Here is a 15,254-nt window from a genome sequence, read left to right as displayed (position 1 = left end):
TCAGGTTGCCCTCAGAATGCAATTAATGGCTAACAATAAAATTTCTAGTATTTTACATGCAAAATGTGAGTCGAAACACTGGTACTAGCTGAGAGATATGCCTCTATTTGATATATTGTCAAAATGATTTGAAACGCATAAGTATAGCTTTTATTTTTAGGACAAAGATTGTTTTGGCATCACAGTATGGCAAACAGATTTGCTGTTTTTTTGCTTCAATATTGCGCCTCAGATACCGTTCAGTGCGAGGTACCAGCTGGTCTTTGAAGCATGTTTCTTCAAATTCTTGTATGTCATGGAAGCGATCTGGTGGTCTATTCTATAATGAAAGCTAGAATAATGAACCAGCTATACTCTAACAGTTTAGCAGACCCATTTCTTAATCCCTACAAAGTAGTATAACCGCTAATTGTTGTGATTGTCCACCCTACGTGGGAAAGGCACACACTAATGTCAAAACTTGCGACAATCGAGATATTGTGTAGTATGAAAAGCCAAAGACCAATCGATCATAATGTGCTTGTTGCAGAGTACCTGCGTAATCCCGGAGTTAGCTTTATTTCCAGGGTTTCCGACTCCTACTTTCGAAAGGAACTTGTTGAGTCTTTTCAGAGAGTAATCAAAGGCCAGGATAGCACGTGTGTCCGCGATTGGGCCATGTCAGCAGAAAAATGCAGAAAGTAGTACCTCGTATATGCGGTGAGCACTGTGTCTGTTCACATAGACTTATATGCTACACTACTCTAGTATACCAAATTGCGCTATACATAGCAGCGTGCACTTCAACAATTCCACAGCTATATCATAACAGTGCCCTGTTATGGTCATAGTTTAACACCGTATGTATGTATGTAGGTAGGTATATATGAATGTATGTATCATGTATGTATGTGTGTATGTATGTAGGTTGGAATTTATATATATATATATATATATATATATATATATATATGTCTATATATATATATATATATATATATATATATATATATATTATATATTATATATATTTATGTTTATTTGCCTTTGTCGTTTACCTCCATTCCATTAACATAAAGTCTGTTCAAAGTATCTCTTTCGAGATCCGGCTGTAGGGATCACAAATGATTTTCGAGTTGGTTAGCATCATGTTTGATCCCTAGAGTAAGGAAAAATATGTCACCAAAAACAGAACTAGTATTGTTCGATAGGGGTGACAAACGCCTACAGTGGAATTACGACCTTCCTTACCGGTTTCGAACCTCTGGACATACAATCAGCGTCCATAGCCTAGTTGGTTAGGGTGTCCGCGTACAGAGCGGGAGGCCCGGGTTCGAATCCCGGTGGAGGCTGGAAGTTTTTTCACTGTTCTTGATTTTCCAACTCATTACGATTTTCATTTATATATATATACTGTATATAAATATACATATTTGATATACATATATATATATATTTATATATATGTGTGTATGTTTGGGTGTATGTATGTGTGTGAGGCCAAGTTTTGTTTATGGTTTGCCGTCTTCCCATTGAGATGTGTATAGAACGGACATGGGGTCGTCTGCAATAAGTTTCACATTTGATGCAGGTGTCTTTAAAAGCATTGGTAAGAGTTTAATGGTCTGTCGATTACTAGGGCCTACACACATAACCCGATATGCTTCTAAATGCTTTATACCTGATTTGAGGGCAAAGTCTCGATATTGAGAAACGTAAACATTGAAACGAAGACTACTTTACTGTATTTCATCTAATTTGTGTCTCGTATGAAATACACTTGGCCAACATTCCAAATAACAGATCAGGCAAAGTCGTACACTCTTGAATCAAATGAAGTGCACGTCTTCTGCATCCATACATAACATACAAATGAGAACCTACAATAATACGATAAAACTACTATCAGGAAAAATAAATGTTCTAAACAGCCTATAGAGCAGGATTTCCCTAACCTTATCCCCACACGAACCCCCTGTGGAAGTCAGAGTTGTCCACGAACCCCCAACCTATCGAGACACGATCTGAGTCATTATTATACTATAATACGCATAACAGTGCTTTGTAAACGATCAAGTTCATAGTGTAATATTGTAATATTGTAATGAAAAAAAAAACAAGAGATGAACAAATATTTATTTGGAAACTTCAAGATGAGATCAGCTCTTTATCTTCACGACGTACTGTCAAGCGTACCCCAACTTCACCAAAGTCATGCGGCCTGTGTCTGTTTCATAATTCAGTTATTTATCACATGCATGGTACGGTATTACTATGGCAACATATGCGTATGGAACGCGAAAAGAGTTTGTCGATAGGTATGACGTTTCTATACATTACTAACTTATATGATATATCAGATTTTAGTTCAACAAAAGGTACTCTAGTTTTGACTTTCAGAAACGTCTTACGACCCCCTGGGATGGACTCACGCACCCCCTGGGGTTCATGCACCCCAGTTAGGGAACCCCTGATGTAGAGGGGGTATATATATATATGTACATCATGTTAATCATTTCAAATTTCTATAAAACATTTAATAACTTTCGTCGACATCCAATTTACGTAACTTTGTTAGTATATGTCTTTGCAGATCTGCGAAATGCTTCAAGGAAGCATAACAAACCTACAGTACTACGTCTGATATAAACGCCGCAAGCACTTTCTCGGTAAGTTATTTATCAAGTTAGTATATTGAGGCCCGATCGTTTTCACAATCTTCATAGTTATAAAACGGTGCCATAATTCTGACCTGTTGGCATCATAACGATATCTAGGATCTCCGATCTTTCAAAAATACACAGCCGTTCCCACTTCGTATATTTCACTATTTATGACTGGTTATTTAATTATTGCCCTCATATAGTTATATCAATGTCCAGTTAATACAACAAGTACTTGTAATTGGACAAATAAATTACGTTACGCTAAAGTTAACAAGAAATATCTATTAAAAGATTATTAGTGTACTTGTGCGGCTTAAATGAAATCGCCAAAGCACGGTTTTTTGTCACTATCAGAAAGTGATATAACCTTTGTGAATTTTTTTTTATTTATCAGGAAGTCGCAGCATATGATTGATCTAAGCATACCTTAATGCGATAGTTAGACTGTTATGACATTACTACCAGACATAAATGTCAATTTCTTTAAAATTTCTTACGTGCTTCAAAGCAACTTTCACCGACGCCATGTATCGACATGAAATAAGAATTCCCAATTTCTTCTGTACGTGTTGTACTTATGCACTAATCAGTAACTATGACTAACGTCCTATGAAGAACGTGATTTGAATTTGTTTCTTTTGTGTTAGATCTTGCTTTACCAAACATTACTGCAGGTCAAAGCATTTTACGCTAAAACACTTGTAAGTTCATTGCAGTTTGCACCATCGTTTTCTTCTCAGTTTTTGGACAACGTACGACAAAGCCAAATGCTATGACCTTCTCTGCACCATGTACATTGTGGGCTATTACTGCCCCTAGCCCATATAATGATGCATCCACGATCAGCGTGCACCTCGGACCCATGTCATTTGCGTCGCGGTAATTTAGCACAAGATCAATTTCGACGCCATTTGAAAGCTTGATAGCTAAATTCACAAATCTACAGTACGTCGATACGTCCACGCAATGAGTATACTTTTGTATTGTGGTCAATCATTCTGCTAGGTTATAATCTCTTGCGTTTGAGGTGGTATGTACTAGTTTTAGGGCCTGGTTAGTTCTTGCATGAATGTACATAATACAGTATATCCGTGCGACACTGCAGAGATTTACTTTGTATACTCTGCATCACATTTGACACTTATTATGACCTTAATCACCTATATAGGACATACTCCATCTAGTCCTACGGAGTCATACTCCTTATCTAGTGTAATATAGCTGTTGCTGAGGATAAACCCAAAAGGTAATCAGTTTTATCCTTTGAGTACTAATCATCACATACAGTGACACATATCATACCAAACACATTCTAAGGCTCACTTGTGGTGTTATTTTATTCTCTTAATTACTGTGATCTTTTCTTAACTTACTATGCATACTGTTTTACTGAAATGTGACTTTGTGACTAAAAACTTGTCTCTACCACCAGTGTATGATTACGATTCAAATTTACAAATTGTTCCTTTATCTTTGATGACAGGTCGCTATATAGTACTACACTTCACAACTTACTACTGGCAGCTATCACAGATCAATCGTCTTCACTTGTATCGTTTGAACTTGGGTCAAAGAGCCCAAATGTCATGCATATGCATTAAACACACCATGAAGTGGGATCGGGCTGCAAATACATGTGTAATGTCAGAAAACTGTGTGGTGGTTCCTTGTCACGTTGTAACGCTGCAGACAAGATTTTGAAGTTATGACCAATGTGGCGTGTGGACTTGAAGTGATCAGCAAGGTTCTTGCAATGAGGTAAATATATATCGAGTCTGAATATTCATCAAAGATTTACGTTTGGAGCTAACCTCTGTTAACCTCAAATAGCCTTTACCTTCACAGGTCATTTGGCTTCTGCAATAACTAAGGGGCTATACATTCTAAATATGAAGTTCATGCAAGTTACACTTTGTAAAGACAATGTGGGGCCTAAATGGTCCCAAAAATATAAGGACCAACAAATTCGAGCCCAAAGAATGTGTCAGAAAATGCAGTTGAGGTGGAAATCAATTCTGCGTTCACCCAGCCCAAAAAATGGCCAAGAATTTGTTAAGGCCCAGATATGTCCCCCAAAAAGTTAGGCCAGATATTAACCAACAACTGTTTACGTATAGTTTGGGTACAATCCGACTTAATGATGCATATTTATTGAGATGTAATTTGTTTACGTTTTGACCCCTTAACTTTAATAATGTTCATAAAGTCAGCCCCAAAACAAAAGAGCACACCTCCTCATTATAATACATCTACATAGCAAATATGACAAATATTCATCTCTCAGTTATCGCGGACCCAAGCAAGTGTCACAGACGCACACACACACACATACATGTTTGTATTACATTCAGACCGAGGACCCCATTGTATTTTCCATTGCTCAAATCCACGTACCCTAACGTTAACAATACCCCATACAATAGAATTCTTCCGAGGACGTGGTGATTCTTTAGAAATCACAACCGAGGACCTGAAATTCTTTTGTTCAAGTCCTCGGTCAGATAGAAAAACAAACGCACACACGCGCACACACACACATTGGCCAATAGGACTGCATAGTTTCCTATGCTTCCAGCAAGGAACCACCCACTTCCTAATAATCTCTACATACTGAGTAACAAATAACAATGTTTAACAGGATTTCAGGTTTGACCTCTGTTGACGTCAATTTGACATTTGAACTTTACAAATCACGATAGGGTTTTTGTACTTACTAACGTGGGTTAACATACCAAACTAATCCAATCTTTACCTTACACGTTATTGTGTTACACAAAGATGGATCCACGTGTCAAGTATTAATTGAACCATCAAGTACTTTTTGAGTTTGGTTAACAAACCCGGATGTCACACGCACACACACAAACAAACGCCACCAATATACGTCACAGGCGGTGGGCCAAAATGAAACGTTCAGACCGAACATTTATTATGATAATGCAAATCTTTTGTCAATTTTTCAAAAGTGTCCAGTGACTCCAGTGAAAAAGCATCATCTGTTTATGCATAATATTTAAGTAGATATAGAAGTGGACCAACTGAGAGCAGTTAAAGTCCCTTGGTGCATCGGTATAGCTACTATATCAAACATTTCAAATCATATGCCGTGCCAGAATGAAGCCCATTCACGAATACGAGCGCGAGTTCCTTCATGATGTTAGATAAGGATACACCAGTGGTATAATAGCAATCACTTGTTCCCTGTTAAACCTATCACTGTAATACAGGAACCTCTAAATTCGAAAAGCATAGACCAAAGACGTTTAGTGATCTACACTCGAACATATGATGGATCGCGCAAAAGCATGTGAGGTGAGACAGAATGCAAAGGTAACACCAAAAAGTCTTATTCATTTCCTTTGCGGTTTTTCACTTCTTCAGACTTTATGACAACGGGTAACAAGGACACTGAGGTAACACAAAAAACGCAGAAATTGGCGTTACGATAAATTTCAAGCCTTGATATATTTGTTTATATATATATATATATATATATATATATATATATATATATATATATATATATATATATATATATATATATACATATCTGTATATGTATATATATATATATATATATACATATCTGTATATGTATATAACTATATATATATATATATACATATCTGTTTATGTATATATATATATATGTGCATATCTGTTTATGTATATATATATATATATATACATATCTGTATATATATATATACATATCTGTATATGTATATATATATATACATATCTGTTTATGTATATATATATATATATATATATATATATATATATATATATGTGCATATCTGTTTATGTATATATATATATATTATATTTATGTACATGTTAATGTATAAGTACAGTATATGCGTGTTTATGTATAGTTTATTTACGTACATTTGTAAACATCTATTTAATTGCCCAGACGAAATCATCGATTATGGGGCAAAGGTATTTGGCATTAGTGATTCATTGCTGTTATATTTCTTTCTCCTTCGACAATACCCGTCACATGTTATCAAGACGGGGGAAACAGAGAGCTATTACGATGACACGTAAAGATTAACATCGTCGTTCCACACAATTTAAGATTACATTTCTAAAAATATTCTCGTTGAGAGTCTAAATAAAGATATATAACCCAGGTAACGAGCCTGCAGGTGTAGATGAAACAAATATAAAGAGAGGGGTAGTATATATCAATTTTTTATTCTCTCCTGTCTACATTTTTTAATTACATGAATAAATTATTCTTTTACCATGGGCTTTGGCACTGTAAACTGTAAGCAGGGTTTGGTTTCTTCCGGAAGAAACCTATTTCTTCCGGGGACGTGGAAGAAACTGGAAGAAACCTGTTTCTTCCAGGTTTCTTCCAGTTTCTTCCGGAAGAAACTGGAAGAAACCGGAAGAAACTGGAAGAAACTGTGAAAATTGGCATATACGCAGCACAACCCACATACATGATAAAGACACAAATATAGTTTACCACCATCTGACTGAAATGCATACCATTGAAACCATCAAAATATGATATTTTTGTTTTGATTATAATTTTGGGTTGTTTTCTACACCAAAAGATGTTTGCTTTATATCACAATATTGAAGGACTACTTATCATCTCGCGATCCCCCCATCAACCAGAATTTCATAACTGGCCATACTGTATGAATGATTAACCTGGATTGGCCCATGCACTGAGGATTTAATACAATTAACACCAAGAAAATAGCCGAACAATATCTGTTAGATTTAGGCAACAGTTTAATTTCTGCAACTCCCTAAATTACAACTTGTAGTTAACAGAAGGACTTGTAATCCCAACAGCAAAAAGAACAAACATCCACAATTAAACAGAGCTGGCCACGAGCCAGCCCTCATTTCACACTACAACTTCCAGTCGAATCTGTAACCCTCGTGTCTTGAGTTCAATCTCAACAAAATATGGTCATAGTGGTCAATGTAATCGTAGTAATGAGTGTGCATTGTAGTAGGCCTACACTAATTTCCAAGGAACACTTGCCCCTCCACTCAGAAACTAGTTTTTAACTAAGAACTGGGCTATAATCAGGACCATCTTGGTCTGCAAAATATTGCTTGCCCATAGTTGTTCCCTGAATTGTCCGATGCTAGTGGCCTAGTACTATATTGTGTACAGTATATGCTGGAAGCAGGTCATGTGCTTCAAACCTAGATATAGACAACCTAGATGACACTATAGTGCTTCTTGTCCATTTATTACATAGTTAGAAATCATTGCAGGTTGTTATGAAACTTTATCAACAGTTTTTCCCCAAAAAATGAGTTTCTTCCATTTTGTCCGGAAGAAACTGGAAGAAACCTATTTCTTCCGAGTGGAATAAACCGCGGTTTATTCCGCGGTTTTTTCCACCCCCGGAAGAAACCTGCGAACCCTGACTGTAAGTAAGGATAAATTCATACTTTAGTAGGGATCAGATCCAAAAATGTGTGACAGTGTCCTATGTTTAGTACTTTAGTTGAACGTGAAAGTATGGCAAATAATGACCTGCATATGGGATTGCAATGTGGAACTGAGTCAACCCTAATTATTGCACTGGTTAAAACAATGTAAGTGCGAGTGACCCTTTGAATGCATGTAAGATGAGTTCAATATGACTCAAACGTATTTTTTTTTTAATGATTTTTTTTGTGGTCTACTTTGTTGACTTTTTCAATAAGTACCAACGAAGTAGATTATATGTTATTATAGGAGCGCGATTCTGTCTGCAGAATATAGGATATGTCAACTACTTGTATTTTCTAACAATATTATTCGATCGAAGATTCAAAAGCCACTTGAATAAATTAATAATTATTCCTCAATTTAGACATCAAATTGTAGGTTTATGAGCAATTGAATGTATCCATACGGTTTCCTCAACATATATCATCGACCAGACACTTCACATGTAAACAGCAAATTGGAGATTTTCAACTGATTTTTAAATGATTTTCGTCATTATTTCAAATGACCGTACTTTGAATAGACAAGCCAATGAACTACATTATTATGTGCCTGATTAAAAAACTTTGTCGAACAGAATCGGAAAAGTTAAGAAAACTTCCAATGTGAACGATAAGAGCTGCTTTAGAGATTATGCGTTTATGCAATGTGCTATATGAATATCTCAGTATCTAATATATATATAACAATAGATATATACATTGCAGTATGAACTATGAATGGTTGAACTTTTAGGCATCTATAAGTATCTTCGGATATTCGAAATAAGGATTTTAATTCAATGAGGGGCTGGTTTTGTTTTCATGGCTTACCTTTTCTAAACGCTTTTGTTTTCTTTTATTATCTATATATATTGATTTGTCCTTGAACGTGAGACACTGGGAATGTTTTCTTAGCATCAATGTGTAATTTGTGGTCAGGGTGTCCTGGTCAAACTTTTCATTTTGTTTTATTATTGGGGACGAGAAATATAGGGAAAGCGAGATCAAAAGAATTCACATAATTACGAACAGAGGTTTCCCCGACTCATCTGTCGAGACAATGCGGGCGGAGATAATATTAGATTGTTACCAGATACAAATTTGTCCCACATCGAGCCTTTTCGATGAGAACCAAACTTATTTTACAAATGCGGAATTTTTTTTTTACTGGCATCCTCGACACTTCACAAAGATTTATTGTTCCGCTGATTATTTTATCAATTGTTATTATTTAAGAAAATCGCAGGAATCAGTTCAGAATTAAGCCAATACAAATGATTTGTTGTATAATTTCGGTTCAGAGAGATATGGAGTTTTGACAATCTAACATCTCAATAAGAAACGAAGGACTACAACAGACTTCCATGTTGGTCGAACATTAATATTAAAAAAACATCATCGTTATAGTTTACTTAGATACAGAAAGTTTTTAAGTGGCTAATCTGCCTAATGAATAATCATATGGTTAAAAGTCAACCCCAACTGAGCCATTAAAACCATATGATGTTGGGGGGGGGGGGGGTAGGGGTTAGTTGGCTCCTGTTGGGTCTACTTTGTCACCATGGATTAATTTTAATCAAAGGTAGGAGTTAAGAGACCATCTTCAAGCATTTAACCATATCCCGAGGGCACGTATTCTATTCAAATACCAACGTTACTTATAACAGACATTAATTCCAACATCCACTTATTCGTGCTCCTTTTTTCCTTCTTTTTTTTTGACAATTGATGCTTCCCATGTACAGTACTACGGCTCCTTTGTGGTAATTCCCACGGTGTTGTCCGGTTAGAATTATTCTGTACCATAAGTCAGCAGTACACAACGATTTTAAGGTAGCACCTGTGAGCTGTTAGAAGTACCAGCATGAGAGCTATTCATCATTAGAAGCGGATATGAACCGGAAAAATTAAGAAGTTTCTAATTGTGACCACCGATGGGGGTTGAACTTGAAAATTGTCAGTACGTAAGAAGAATTGGAGCTGACAGAATTGGCCTGCGTGTTCGATGAACACTCAAAGACGAGAGAAATATTTGTTCCATACATAGCTTACAGACGAATAAATTAAATTTTACAACGGTTAGCATTTTTTCTGGTTAATTTCTCTGCAAATGATTATATATATATATATATATATATATATATATATTATATTATATATAGAAATATATATTTATATATATATATATTTATATATATATATATATATGTATATATATATACGGTTTATATATATACGGTATATATATATATATATTTATTTATATATATAATATATATATACGGTATATATATATATATATATATATATATATATATATCAGTTCCTGAACAACCTGTAACGGAAGCTGTTTTGGCCCCTATAGTTCATTTCAAAGACTGCACCAAGAATCTCGGTTTCCGTCGCTAAAGTTGAAGTAAGTTATGGCTATGAAATCATGGAACTACTTTACTCTAAGCTACATTATAGTACCACGGGAATAATAATGATGAATCAATGAAGGCTACCGATTGTATACGGAATAGTGCATTTGAGAAAGTCCGAATGTTGCTAGAATAGATATGGCTGTACTTAGGTTAATAGCTTTGTCATATGTCATAGTATGACAGTATCCTTTGCTGTTGATATTTACAGATGTGTGTAAGATTAAGTAAGCTATAAAGCACGCAGTTTACAGGAATATACTTGAAATGTAGTTTGGTATCGGTTAATACACTTGACCTCCTAGTGTTATAATTGTGAAAAACATCCGTGGACCAGCGATTGCGAGATCATAAGAGATTATCTTACGTTATAACCCACACGTATATTGCAGTTCCGACAAGACACGATAACGAAACCACACATAACTCAGTTACAACGTCTGAGTGACTATGCCTATACACACTATAGCACGGTATACACCATCGTATCAAGTATATACAGTATTAAACTGGTCTCACATCTCTTTAAAGCCTTGTTAAAATACCAACATCACCCACACTAATTGGTGGTGGTAGGATAGGATACATACATACATATATATACACACATAAATATACACACATACATTACATACATAATTATTTCGAGTTTTGATGCTAACTCCGGCCACATATCGGCCTATGTGTACTTTTTCACAGTTCACCTTTCACTGGGAATTCCCATGTTGGTTATTTGTAGGAGAGCCAAAATATGTGAAGTCAAGCAACTGTTGGTTGTTAACTTGTGACCTTCCAACTCCATAAAGTTATTTTGGTGGTCTTAAACTTCACCAAGGTGATGTCTCTATACGTGGAATAATACGTACGGTATACCTCTGTCAACTATATGACTGTTTAATAACGTTACGATGAACTCTTGATTAGTAATAAATGTCCAAGATGAGCTTCTCCACACAGAGTTATAAAGAATTACTTAAATCTCCTCTATTTTGTTATATCTATCGGAGGTAATTTTATGGATGCTTCATGGAAAGCAACAAACTTCTGCCGACTCGGACAAAACAACCCAAACTATCGTAGCCAGTCTGCCGAAATCCAAATCAAAACATTTTTTTTTTAAAACGAGCAAAGGAATCATTGCCTTGTACGGGATCCAAACCATTTCGACCTCACGATTATGGCAAGCCATGTGGGACAAACACTGCATAATATATCCGCGTATTAATTGGAATTTATACGCGTATTAATTGGAATATATACGCGTATATATTATTAGCCAATCATATGGCTTAAATATATCCGCGTATTAATTCGAATATATACACGTATTAATTCGAATATATACACGTCTTAAATAAAATACATATGGGGATTAAATCCAATATATGCACGGATTAATTAGAATATACACGAAAAAACATTTCCGCTCTTGCTGTGTACATATACCAACGATAAATGTTTTGGCGGGCTCGCGAGATCGCTTCAAAAAGCGAAACTTTACACATGTAGGCTACAACACATGTATATTCGAATTAATACGCGGATATATTATGCAGTGCTTGTCCCACATGGCTTACCATACACGATTACAAGACGTGCTGTACCAACTCAAAGCAATCCAGGCCTTGTAGGTCAGTGGTGGTCATCTTATAAGGGTGGTTTTAATATTGTTTTATTAAATTGATTTATTTATCTATTTTGGGGGTCATCCTGCATGAAATACAACCAGCATACGAGGACGTTGAAAGCAGTGTATGTTTGCATGTGTATGTATATGTGTTTGTGTGCTTGGTATGGAGACAAAAATGATCGGTTTGAAAAAACATGGCTTCTTGCAAGAGCATGGCGTGAGGTGAGAATCATGCTGTTTAAACAACTTTAGCTCAACATGACCCAAGAAATACCAATAACCAATTTATGGATTGAAGTACAGTATATTGTCTACAATAGGCCTATGACACATTTTCCCGCTCGCCACATGTGAGCAGGTATATGGAAGAGAACACATATATCTCACGAACAGATAACTAGTCAAATGTTGTCCATATATATCCTGTCATATATTCAGTTAAGATATTAACTTCATAGAGAGAGACGTCATGTCTGGGAGGAGTGGAGTAAATATTAGGCTATAATTAGCTATAGTTATGGGGGGGGGTGGGATACAGTCCCTCTTGTAGAAAACAAGGGTAGAATGTTACACATAATTTGTTACAACAGTTTATCGGTTGATAATTTTGATATATATATATATATATATATATATTATTAGGTTCTATTTTTGAAACAATGTTTTTTGTTTTAATTTGATATTAATGGTTCTGATATACATCATTTACATGATGTGTATAGACACATATAGATGGAAAAACGATCTTGTGTTAACCTCGCAAGCTCTTACTGGCCTTTCTCATAAGAACTCCAACATGGTATTGTATAGGCTACCATTCTCACATATTATTGTGTGCGTTTTCGCGAGGTCTCATTTCTTTCTAATTAAATCTTTTGCTGGTTTTTGCGAGGTATCGTATACAATTCTTAACACTAGTTGTCGTGTTATTCTCGCGAGACCTCTGTTCATTCTCGTTTGGTCTGTGGCTGGTCTCACAGTACCTCGTACCATTCTCACGAAGGAGGGGACCTCGTATAAATTCTCATTAAACCTCGTGAGAATTATTTTTGGTTTGCCAAATGAGGCTGTACGTTCATTGCTTTCACTTCTTGCATTGAAATATGTAATATGGGTTAGGTTTAGGAACTCTAGCCCTATACTCTTTCATTCTAATCCCAATGCTATAACCCACATGATAAACAATCCATATACGTAACATATACAGGCGAGGTAATTTGGACCTGATCCGTACTTTTTTAACACGATAAGGTCATTGAACTACAAATTTAGCCGGGTTTAGTCGGTCGGTTAAACTGGTTAAAGGAACTCGGAAGTTGGTTTATGAGAAGATTCCTCCTTCACCCTCCTCCCCAGTTTACCCACTAAACCACTACCCCTCCTCCCACCGGCCGGTATTTCAAGGAAATACCTTATTAATCCCATGCCTGCATACTTATTTTAAACATTGCCCCGAATAGCGAAGCCTCAAGTGTTTCATACAAAGAAACATCCCCATCCTCGGCACCAGCCAAATATTTTAGTGCTCGAGCTGTCATCTGAACAGCCAGACCTTTGTCTTTTCCGTTCAAAACAACAATAGCAACAACAAGAACACACAACGAAATTAATCAACAATTCATTAGAGAACCGACTGTCCTGCCCTATATGATACAACAAATTCCTGTTTAACTTACCAACGTATCCGTTTAGGTGATGCAAACATTGTTGCGCTCGTAACTGTGTAAGCTTCGGCTGCATAGTACTTCACGCTAGTGGAACATTGACTTTTTCATGGTCACAGGAACCGTTACGACGAAGTAGTAAGTGTTCACCTCAAAATCCGCAGGAAACCGGTCCAAAATTGTAACGAGAGCTGATACAAAAATGATTATAAAATACACCTCATCAATTCAATCGAACGGTCAACGGTTATGTTTATAATCCCAACAGTATGTCACGTTACTATATATGCCCTAGTTAATTAGCTGATGTAGCATATTATGGTCTCGCAATTTTTTTTTCTTTTTTTGGAAAGATGAATAAATGTATAGATATGGTTAACTATTGGTGGCTTATATTAAAAGAGAGTTTTCACAAAAAGTGAACTTGAATTTCATCTATATACTATCCCACATTTGAAGCAACAAAAAAAAAGTGTTCCTCGTTGTTTATTTCGTTCCCCGACTCCGAGCGAATGCTTATATCCAGAAAGGCTGAAATCTAACATCCGGAAACCAGAAGTGACTTTTATCGTGCTCTCCGCATCAGGTCACGTTTATATATTACTGGAGTAATACCGTACTCCACGTGGGCTAGTGACACAGCTTACAGAATGCTGACCTTTGCTTCATTCGAATTGCAGGCTCCAGAAAAAGAAAACTAGCTTTGGAAAATGTGAAACAAAAACTCATTGAAACAAGTGAACTGGTATCCTTTTAAATCTTACCATTTGTGGTTTCCAAAACACAAGATAAAATAGCTAGTGGAGGAGCTATAGGAATCCCTTTTTTTAAGCAACAAGCGGTTTCGGTCCTACCTTTCCCGGGCCTGATGAGCGGCCAACAGATCTTAGCAGACGAACCAACACTCCGTGAAAGCTACAACAAGCAAGGGTTGCGAGTGTACGTACAAAGGCTATTGATGTCAGTAGTAATTGCCTGGCTGTGACGGATGGGCGGAGACTGCTGTAGTCGCTTCCTTAATGTGTATAATCCTTTTTGTCTCTACAGGAAGTTTATCACCTTGACAGGCGGAGTTAAGCTTTTTTAATGGGTACGAAGTATAGAAACTTTGAGGAACTTGGGAACGCTGGATACCGGAAAAATGGGACTAATTTGTCAGAGTTTCTTTTTTTTTCGTTTTGCCTTTGTTCTCCAACTAAGTAACATTGTCATCGCGAATAGAACCTAGCTATATGGATTAAGTCTTATCATAAATAAAATGCGAATTAAATGTTCATGGATAACTGAATTGGATTAAGTGGACTAAGAAGGAAACCGACGACAGATCTATGTGGCGGATGTTATACCACACATCTAACCTCCAAGTGATTAAGTTATGTGAAGTTGTTTGTTTTGTATGGGTGAAAAAAAGATTACCATGAACTTGTGAGGAAAG

The 15,254-nt window shown here is 36.2% G+C and overlaps 1 protein-coding gene across 3 annotated transcripts in view; it reads right to left on the bottom strand.

Moving 5' to 3' along the window:
• LOC139964383 (uncharacterized) overlaps positions 1–14,768 on the bottom strand; it is a 117,170-nt gene extending 102,402 nt beyond the window's left edge. Inside the window, exons 1-2 of one of the 3 annotated variants that reach the window (XM_071965964.1) lie at positions 14,584–14,768; positions 13,832–14,010 (exon numbers count right to left, since the gene is read on the bottom strand). In XM_071965964.1, the coding sequence (XP_071822065.1) occupies positions 13,832–13,860 (29 nt within the window). In that variant the 5' untranslated portion in view covers positions 13,861–14,010; positions 14,584–14,768. Of the gene's footprint in view, positions 1–13,831 lie in introns of all 3 variants that reach the window. The other 2 variants (XM_071965962.1, XM_071965963.1) reach the window with 2 other exon arrangements.
• Positions 14,769–15,254: the final 486 nt, after the last annotated feature.

This window comes from Apostichopus japonicus, chromosome 22 (genome assembly GCF_037975245.1).
Source record: "Apostichopus japonicus isolate 1M-3 chromosome 22, ASM3797524v1, whole genome shotgun sequence".
Lineage (NCBI taxonomy): Eukaryota > Metazoa > Echinodermata > Holothuroidea > Aspidochirotida > Stichopodidae > Apostichopus > Apostichopus japonicus.
The sequence above is the reverse complement of the archived record's forward strand: the minus strand, read 5'-3'. Positions and strand labels throughout refer to the sequence as shown.